The sequence below is a fragment of the Cebus imitator genome, unplaced genomic scaffold (assembly GCF_001604975.1).
Source record: "Cebus imitator isolate Cc_AM_T3 unplaced genomic scaffold, Cebus_imitator-1.0 Scaffold61, whole genome shotgun sequence".
Classification (NCBI taxonomy): Eukaryota; Metazoa; Chordata; class Mammalia; order Primates; family Cebidae; genus Cebus; species Cebus imitator.
Genome location: NW_016107376.1, coordinates 5,177,400 through 5,187,605, shown reverse-complemented (window position 1 = coordinate 5,187,605; position 10,206 = coordinate 5,177,400). Strand labels below are relative to the sequence as shown.

Here is a 10,206-nt window from a genome sequence, read left to right as displayed (position 1 = left end):
TGGCTCAAGAACAGAGCCAAATATAAATTAGCAAGAAATACTTACAATGTGAAAGCCTCAGAATATGTCTTAGTTTGGACCGCTATAATAAAGTACCATAGTCCGGGTGACTTGTAAACATGAAAAATGTGTTGTAGTTCTGGAGGCTGGAAGTTAGATCGGGTACTAGCATGGCTGGGTTCTGGTGAGGGCTCCCTTCTGGGTTGCCAGCTATCCTCATATCCTCACGTGGAGGACAGGGCGAGAGAGCTCTGAAGTGTCCCTCTTACAAGTGTGCTAATCCCATGCGTGCGGGCTCCGCTTTCATGACCTAATCACCTCCCGATACCATCACCTTGGGAGTGAGGATTTCAACACTGGAATTTCTCAGAGATGCAAACATTCAGTCCTTAACAGGAGGCCACAAAATATCCATCACAAATTGAAAGCTTTTATATGTATAAGAATTATTAAAAGTATCAAAGCATAAAAGTTCTATGGGAAAAATCACAGTATCCAAAATGATAATGAGTGACCATGTAACATAATACTGTTAATTGCTTTAATTCATTATCTCATTTTAAAATTTTGATCTCACCACAACTCCACGAGTAGTTGTATTATTGTAGAGAGTAATGTGGAATGTATTATTTCTGTTTTCCAGGTAATAGATTCAGAGCAGTTAAATAAAGTATTCAAGGTCTCACGGTAAATAATTGATAGATTTTGAAGTAACATTTAGATGCTTATTTTGCAAATTTAATTTTTCTTGACTGCTTACTATTCTAAGCCTATTACATGCATTATTTCATTTAAATTCACATTTTTAATCTAGTGTCCATTCTACTATTCTCTGCCTCTCAGAAGAGATCATTTATTCCGTAGAAGAGGAGATAAGAAATTGTGGTCTTTGTGAAGACAATACTGGCAAAGGGTCATGATTCTCTACTTTTCCCTTGAGGACCCTGGTGTTTGTGTCTCTTAGTGGCTTTTTATTTCTTTCCCCATTTATAGCCAGGATTTCCTGGGACTCCTTTATAGTCTTAAAAATAACATGTTGAGAACCCATAGAGCTTTTGTTATATATAAAATGTAGTTATATGATAGTTACCTTATGGTAGTTAAAACCAATTTTAAACTAATTTAAACAAAAAATGTTAACATGAATACAGTTTTATGAGAAATAAGTTTTCTAAGACAAAAGTTTAGTGGCAAGGGTGATATTTGGGTTTGTTTTTGTTTTTGTCTTGAGACAGGGTCTTGCTCTGTTGCCCAGGCTAGAATGTAGTGGTTTGAGCATCGCTCACTGCAACCTCAAACTCCTGTGCTCAAGTGATCCTCCCACCTCAGCTTCCTGAGTAGCTGGGACCACAGGCATGTGCCACAATGCCCAGCTAATTTTTTATTAGTGTTGCCGTGGTTAATCTCAAGCAGTTCTCCTGCCTTAGCCTCCCAAAATGCCAAGATTATATGAGAACCCCTGTACTTGGCAAAAGCAGTATTTTGTATTTTTTCAAATCTGTTTAATGTCTGGCTTAATAGAGGATAACTATGTTCTGGTACCTGCTTCTTCATTCAATATGTTGCAATATCCAGATTGTGTAACCTCTGGAAAAATCCCGTGTACTTATGAGTGAAGGAAGGCAGAGAACATGTTGGTCTGAAAATAGTTTTGTGCTCATAAGCCCTCTGAAGGGTCTTGAGGTCCCCATACCATAGTTTGAGAATTGCTGCTCTAGAGAGTCAACACAGTGATAAATGTTGAAGGGACCTAATCTATGCCCTGGAATGGATGGGATTCAAGACGAGAAACAAAGGAAACACTGGATTTACAAAATAGTGTGATACATTCATTACATTAGTTTTTATTGAAACTAATCAAGACCGAAAAACAAAAACCAGACAAGATAATTGCAAATTTTGATAAGTGCTTTTTAAGGATGCAAAGTAGGGCTAAAGAATGAGGTAACATGTGAGGCCTCTGTCAATAGGTGGCGATTAAGCTGAGACCCAAGTGATCTGAGTTAGCCCTGGGAGAAGAGGAAGGAGCCTGTCCTCTGAACCGGAAAGTAATTTACAGCTAGCTGCCTTCGGTGATTTGCTTCCTCTGCTACTCCTCTCACTAGGAAGTCAGCTCCATGAGGACTGGATCTTTTGTCCTTCTTGTCCACTGCTATATTCCCAGCACCTGTCAGGTGTCTGGCAGTAAAAGATTTCTGGATGAGTGGGGCGGGGTAAAGCCTTGGAGAATAATAAGTAAAGGGGAGAGTGGCACAAAGTGAGGTTAGACAGGGTTCACATCACAGAAGGCCCTGCAGGCCATCTGGAGGTTTGATTTTTATTCTGAGTGTGCTGGGAAGTATTTAAAATGGAAGAAAGGCGTGTTCCACTTAAGTTTTAGGGCAATTTCTTCAGTTGCATAGAAAAATGGATTGAATTGGAGCAGTGGTGGAGTGAAAACAGTTCAGCTGTTGTAGGACTTCAGTCGAGCAATGATGGCGTGGACTAAGGTAATAAAAGTAGAGACAGAAGGCAGAGGGCAGAATTGAGGTATAATTCAGCAGGATGTGCTGGCGCATGCCCATACCCCCACTATTCCAAGGTATACTTTGGAGAAAACATGCGCAGGATTTGCTAATGTAATTAATTTGGAGAACGAGGAGGAGGTAGATCACGATGACACCCAGATTTTCTTAAATACCTGAGTAGGCCGTGGTGCCAAGATACTGAGATGGAAAACCTAAGGGCCCTGGAGCGGCGGGGATGAGGTCTGGCGGCAAAAATCAAGGGTACTTTTCTGTGTTTAATTTGAGATGTTTGTTCAACGCCTAAGGCAGTAGCCTGGAATTCAGGGCAGAGGCCAGGGCTGGAGACACAAAGGAGTGTGTCAAGATGATATTGAAATCCATGGGAAATGAAGCAGTCACACAGGGAGAGGCCAGAAGAGAAAGGCAGTCCCAGGGCTACCGTCCCTTCCCTGAGGAACCCAGCTTGGACTGAGGAAAAGGCGCCAAAAAGGGATTCAGGAGTGACCACTAAGTAGCGATGGGCGCTCCTTGGTGGGTTCTGAAAACATAAAGGAGAGGCAATGAGTGCTTGGGGTCGGAAGACGGAGAGACAGCTGGCGGGTTAGGCCGGTTAGGCTGGTTAGGACGTGGGGCTGTATCCAAGTCTTTAAGGGCCTGAAGGCATAATCCTAGGCTCCGCCTTGAAGAGCCTGGATGCTCTTCCAGGTGATAGGGTTGGATAGGGCCCTATGTCCCTTATATCAAGGTCATGAGATGCTTATCGTAGAAAATGATTACACATTTAAAAACAAGAAAATCACTCCAAAAAGGCTATATATTTCGTTATTTTCCTATATATTTTTTCTTCCACAGTCAAAACTCTATTTCAGGGGAATTTGTTTTGCTTTCGCTTAACACTAAAAGCTTCACGAACATCTTTTTAAGATGGCTAGACAGCATTTTATAATGGAATCAAATCATTAACCATTTCTTTAATGGTCTGCGTTTATTTCTAGTATTTCGAATTTATACATGCAGCTTTGAAACGTTTATGTAATTTTTTACAAAGTCCTTAGTAGATATCAAATGGCTTTCTGCCAGTTTTCGTTATTTGCGCTAAGATTTCTGCTTTAGGTTGTTTAGAACAATCATACGGAGGCGGCGTCAAGAATGGGGGGCGGCGGGTGGAGACCAGGTGGGAGTCGTCCTTCTCGGCCGCAACCTGCCAGCAGGCCGAGCTCAGGAGCTTGTCAACAACACCGGAGCTCGGGTCCCCTCACAGACCTACCCAATCCCAGTGAATTTCAGGTGAGCCGTAATTGCGCCACCGCACTCCAGGCTGGGTGACAGAGAGCCTGTCTCAAAACATTCCAAGTCCAGCTCCCTCACCCCGACGATCCGTAAGCCCCTTTAAGTGTGAGAAGCACTGCCTGAGACTGCTGGTTTCCGCTGTGCCACACATTAGGATCAGCTGGGAGCTGGGCAGCACTGGCTGCCCGGGCCACACCTCACACCAACCAGTCGGAACCCCGGCGACCGGACCAAGCCAGCGGAACCGCTCCAGCCATGCCCACGTGCAGCCGCGTCCGAGGCCCGGTGCTCTAGGGGAGCGGTGTGGGGGGAACCCGACCATGGTCGGCTGGGCTGCGGTGGCCGCGGAACCGGACCCGGTGGGCAAGCGTCCCCGGCTCCCTAGGTCCGCGCTGCCCATGTCGGATCTCGTAGTGTGCGCGTGCTGCCGATGTAAGACGTCTCCAAAGCGCAGCGCGCGAAGGCCTGGCTGACGTCCTCCCTCGTGAACGCGCCTAGCTGGCCGCGAGAAGGGAAAGGGCGCCGGGCAGCGCCGAGGGTCAGGCAGCCCGCGCACGCGCCCCGCCCTGCTCCTCAAGCTTGAGGCGCAGGCGCGCTGGCCGCCACAGCGGGGGAGGGGGTCGGCCTCCGTGACGTCAGGACGCCGTGCAGGTTCCGTCTCCCCCCACCAAACCCCGGCCCCCAAGTCCCGCGCGGGCCGGCCAGGGGCGGGGCGTCGGGCCAGCTGAGCTATCCCGTCAGACCGCGCCAGTTTGAATGAAAGCTCCACAAGATGGCGGCGGCCGGGGCTGAGGCGCGAGGAGGTGAGGCTGGAGCGCGGCCCCCTCGCCCTCCCCATTCCCAGGCACGCTCCCGAGGCCCGGGCGGCGGGGCCGTCCTGCGGCCCAGCCAGACGGCGACGTGGCGGGTATCCGCCCGCCGCGCCCCCGACCCCGGGACGCATGCTGAGGGCGCCTACTCGCCCCCAGGCCGCTGACCCGCCTCCCAGCCCGGCCGGCTTCCGCCGCGGAGGTGGGCACCTCGCGAGTCCCGGGCGCTCCGGCTGCGCAGCGTGGCCTCGCTGCCCGCTCGGTCCGGCCCCCTCCGCGCCGCCCGTGGTGGCATGGGGCGTCGCGGCCGGTCCTCGACTGGAGGTCTCGGGGTCCCGGCTGCGACTGGCTCCTTTGTGGTGGTTCGAGCGGGGCGTGCGGCGTGCGCCCGGGCCTTTGAAGTGAGAGGCGGGAAGCGACGCCCGCCGCTGTGAACAGGACCTTAATATCAGAGGGGGAGAGGAAGTCGGGGCGCCTGTGCGCTAAGAAAGGGGATAAGCGAGGAACCCCCCCCCCAGGCGGACACGCTAGGAGGTTGAGTGCCTCGTTGGAGAATCGCCCAGAAAGTGGGTATTTGAGGTTGTAGCCTCTGGCTTACGGTAACTCTTCCACCCACCGGGAGCTTGGCGTTATTTCTGTGGACACTGGGGAATTGGGCACCGAGCGCGCGTGGGCGTGGGCGTGGGGGGATGTCGGTGTCGCGCGCGCTTTGAGAACCTGGAACTTTTCAGTCCGTTGTGGAATGTAAAGGTGTCTTCAAGCCCGCCTCCTCTCCGCTTGGGTTATGACCTCATTATCCCTGAATTTTTCTTCCTTGGAGAATGGCGGTGGTGACTGAAGTAGCGGAACGTGTTTGTGGTGGTCATGAACTGTTTAATTTTGTCAGGGAAATCTTTTTCTACATTGCAAGAGACTGTCGAGAGACGGTCGGGGTTTTTTTAACCACGTGTTTGCAGTTTTTTATGTTCACTTTTTAAAAAAAAAATTCTCAAAGAGCGTTTCCGTTGCGGATTGTGTTTTGAATCCTCAACTAGATAAAAATGTTCGGAAAAGCGCACAAACACACCTTGGGTAGATACTCAAGAGGAACCTGGGATCCGCGTAATGAGGTCAGCTTTACATAAAACGTCCTCTGGTTTTTTTGTTTTTGTTTTTTGTTTTGTTTTGTTTTGTTTTGTTTTATATGGGAGGGACTTAACGGGGTCATTTCTCTCCCATCGCTGTCCTACCCCCAAACGACCACTCCAAAGCAATCAGCCTCTTCCCCCACATTTCCTGGGGGAAAATACCTTTCTCTTTATTGCTTTGGGATTGAGTCGTTTGCAGCCAGTGAGATGGTGGAAATTATGTTTGAGGGTTTCCGACAACGAAGTGCCGGTGTGAGGTGGGGAAGATGAGGAAAGGGGCAGGAGCGTTGCCGCTGACAAGTGTTCTCACTTCCCTGAAATTACCTCAAAACACAAAAGGTTATGCCAGCTACCTTGGAGAGCTACCAAGTAAAGCTTGAGTTTACTGATAGATTTTGTTTGGTAACACCAATTTTCTCCATTTTTTTCCAGTGAATCTGACAGCCAGAAAGATTGAGACCTCACTAAAGTCACAGCTCGGTGGCCGAGCAATGGATAGGGCAGAGAACTTTTGATCCTGTCTAGCGCTTACCATGACACTACCCCTAACACCAAGTTTGTCCCATTTTCCTAAACGTGTTTGTTAATTTATACTTTAAATTCGGTGTGGTAGCTTGCTGCTTACAGAAATTTGAGGGTCACATCCTCTGCAACACAATTAGTTTCTGGCTCCTGGAGGGCTGATGATGATTATGTCTAATTTTCTTTGAGTTTGGTACATGGCTTATGTAAATTGAACAGCGTTTTAAAAGTTTGGCTTTAAAAACAGTACAGTCAGTAAGTATTACCAAAAAAATCGATATACTCTTTTTTTTTTTTTTAATAACGAGTTTATTCACCTTGGTGACAATTTATTGCAGTATGGGTAAAATAAGTGGAATTAAAACGTCAAGCAGCATTTCAAATAGAACTGGCATATAATGATAGGAGTTTGTAACTGTAGAAATATATTTTAGATTTCAGTTCATATTGTCCAGTTAAAAAAAAAATGAAAGTTACCTGTTAACAAATTATAAAACTGTTGTAAAGTATTTTAGATACGTTTTTAAGAATGTGTCCTAGAGATTTACATTTTATTAAAATAGTAATTCTAGTCTATGTAGAATACAGTGAAAGTAAAAAACATTACTTCTGTTGACCTGCATCTGTATATAATCTTAAGAAAGCTTACAGATTTGAAACATTTTCAGGTAACTTAATGGAAATTGCCTGATGTCAGTTAAACATAGTAGAATAGAAATCCATGAGAAGACACAAGAACACCAATTTAACAAAATAGTTCCTTAATGTTTAACATTTTCTTGAATACACGTAATTGGATTCTTGTCATAGGAATTTTTAGTCTAAAATTTCCTGTTGAAAGGTGGGGAATAGAGGTTTTACGTTTCTCTTTTTTGTTTTAATTGAGTAGCTATTTCATTAGTAAAGAATTCTATTTTCTTATTGTAGCTTGGTGTGTGCCTTGCCTAGTTTCACTTGATACTCTTCAGGAATTATGTAGAAAAGAAAAGCTCACATGTAAATCCATTGGAATCACCAAAAGGAATCTAAACAATTATGAGGTGGAATACTTGTGTGACTACAAGGTAGTAAAGGTAAGGCAAATATCTAGCCCCTTACAAGAGACCTAATCAGACTTCAGTATTTCATTTTTCTGTAACATAAAAAGAACCTTAAGAGTAAGAAAAGCTCTTCTTCATGTTTAAAATTCTAAGCCATGATAAATTTATATGTCCTATCATCTGTGTTGCCAAATAGCATTGAGAGGATTTTGAAGCATAAAATGTTCTTGCATTAGAATATTTTCAGGTGTTTGTATCACTCTACATCCAACTCTTGAGTATCTCCCTGTGGATTACCAGAGCAAGTGTTTGATCCCTGATTGTCTTTGTTTTGTTCCTGGATCATATTTCCCCACTATCACCTGAAATGAACGTACCATATCAAAGCAGTTTTAGTGTTACTGAATCTCAGGAACATCACCGTTTGTATTTCCTGCCAGCCTGTCAAACTCCAGATTTAGTCAGGTGCTAGGTGTAATAGAATGGCCTGGATTGCAAAGTCATTTCCAGCTTTTGTTTAGTACCTTAGGACTTAAGCAAACTCATTGAACTTCTCAAAGCCTTCCTTTATTGCTCTTAAAAAATAACAGAGTTGTTCTAAAAAGATTTCTTGATCTAAACTATACTTTTTAGTAATTCACCTGTCTATATAGCCTACCTCTCTTTCCAAAAACTGTTTCGGACATTAATCTACCAATTCTATCAGATAAGTGAATTGGGAATCCTGTTTAAGTTTTCATTTTCCTCTTTTATCTTCTGTATTGAATTAGTCACTAAATCCAGTTCTTTCAAGTCCTGAATCCTTTAGTATCACTGCTCTTCCCCACTCAGTGGGATCTTATGCTCATGCATTTCACCCCCACTCTCAACATCTTTCAGCCCCAGTGATCTGCCATCTCAGTTTAAAAGCTGTGGACTGACTAGTCCAGCTGAGAATATTATACAGTCATGCATATCAGTTCCGATATAACTTATTGCTGTTCTCACACTGCTCAATTCTACTTACCAAGCTTTTTTTTATCTTGCTTGCTTTTCCCATTCCTTTCAGCAGGTTTTCCAACTTGTATTACTTTTCTGAGCTTTTTCTTCTACCCCTTTCTCATTTTCCACTGAAGACCTCTCCTACCTAAGTGAAAAATAGGATCATTCATGTGTGAACTCTCAACTTACCTTCACCACCAACTATTCACTCATTCTTACTTCAAGAGGTGTCACCATTTTTATTTTTTCTTCCTATCCACCCCTTCTAGGAATTTTTTTTTTTCTTTGAGATCTGGAGTCTTACCCTCACCCAGGCTGGAGTCCAGTGGTATGATCTTGGCTCACTGCAACGTCTGCCTCCCGGGTACCAGCAATTTTCCTGCCTCAGCCTCCCGAGTAGTTGGGACTACAGGTGCGTGCCACCACACCCGGCTAATTTTTGTATTTTTTAGTAGAGACGGGGTTTTACTATGTTGGCCGGGCTGGTCTCGAACTCCTGACCTTGTGATCTGTCTGCCTCAGCCTCCCAAAGTGCTGGGATTACAGGCATGAGCCACCGCACCTGGCAGGACTTTTTCATTTGTGGTGTCTTGTTTATATCAAGCTCTCTTTTTCACTGATAAACACTCAGTAAACATACTCATATCTTCCCTAACCTTCAGAGATCTTTTTGGCCTCTCCACTCATGCAAGTGTTTTCTGTCTTTTTCTACCGCTGCATGTCCCATTAACTTTTTTATTTTATTTTATTTTATTTTTTTTGAGACGGAGTTTCACTCATGTTACCCAGGCTGGAGTGCAATGGCGCGATCTCGGCTCACCGCAACCTCCGCCTCCTGGGTTCAGGCAATTCTCCTGCCTCAGCCTCCTGAGTAGCTGGGATTACAGGCACACGCCACCATGCCCAGCTAATGTTTTGTATTTTTAGTAGAGACGGGGTTTCGCCATGTTGACCAGGATGGTCTCGATCTCTTGACCTCGTGATCCACCCGCCTCGGCCTCCCAAAGTGCTGGGATTACAGGCTTGAGCCACCGCGCCCGGCCTCCATTAACTTTTTTAACAGCTTTGTTGACATACAATTCACATGATATCATACAACTCACCTCATTAAAGTGTACAATTCAAATTTTTATGCCGGGCACAGTGGCTCATGCCTGTAATCCTAGCACTTTGGGAGGCCAAGGCAGGTGGATCACTCGAGGTCAGGAGTTCAAGACCAGCCTGGCAAACATGGTGAAACCCTGTCTCCACTAAAAATACAAAACTTAGCCAGGCGTGGTGCTGGGTACCTGTAATCCCAACTACTCGGGAAACTGAGGCAGGAGAATCACTTGAACTCTAGAGGCCCAGGTTGCAGTGAGTTGAGATCGTAGCACTGCATCCAGCCTGGGTAACAGAGCAAGAATTGGATTTAAAAAAAAAAATTTTTTTCAGTATATTCAGGTCAATTTTAGAAGACTTTTCATTATGCCAAAAAGAAACACAAAACCCCTTAGCTCCCACCCCCTACCCCCAGACTTCTTCAGTTACCTTTCTGCCTTTGGCCCTAGGCAACCACTGCATCTGTCTGTCTCTGGAGATTTGCCTATTTGGACATTTCATATAAAGGGAATCATACCATATGTGGTCCTCTGTGATTGGCCTCTTTCACTCAGCATGTTGTCACGGTTCATCTGTGTTGTAGAATATATCAGAACCTGCTTCGTATTGCCAAATAATACTTCGTTGTATGGATCTAGCACATTTAACTTATTCATCACTTCGTGGACGTTTGAGTTCTTTCCATTTTGGGACTGTTATAAATAATGTTGTTATGAACGTTCGCCTATAAGGTTCTGTGTGCACATGAGTTTTCTTGGTTTTTGGGTATATACCTAGGAGTGGAATTGCTGGGTCATATGTTGACACTATGTTTAACTGTTTGAGGAAC

At 45.2% G+C, this 10,206-nt stretch overlaps 1 protein-coding gene across 5 annotated transcripts in view; it reads left to right on the top strand.

The window, feature by feature from the left end:
* The first annotated feature begins 4,416 nt into the window (after window positions 1-4,416).
* The window catches only part of SUV39H2 (suppressor of variegation 3-9 homolog 2), a 26,029-nt gene continuing 20,239 nt past the window's right edge, over window positions 4,417-10,206 (top strand). Inside the window, exons 1-2 of one of the 5 annotated variants that reach the window (XM_037739014.1) lie at window positions 4,417-4,600; window positions 7,183-7,328. In XM_037739014.1, the coding sequence (XP_037594942.1) occupies window positions 4,570-4,600; window positions 7,183-7,328 (177 nt within the window). In that variant the 5' untranslated portion in view covers window positions 4,417-4,569. Of the gene's footprint in view, window positions 4,601-4,907; window positions 5,173-7,182; window positions 7,329-10,206 lie in introns of those variants that run through there. The other 4 variants (XM_017529806.2, XM_017529807.2, XM_017529808.2 and 1 more) reach the window with 4 other exon arrangements.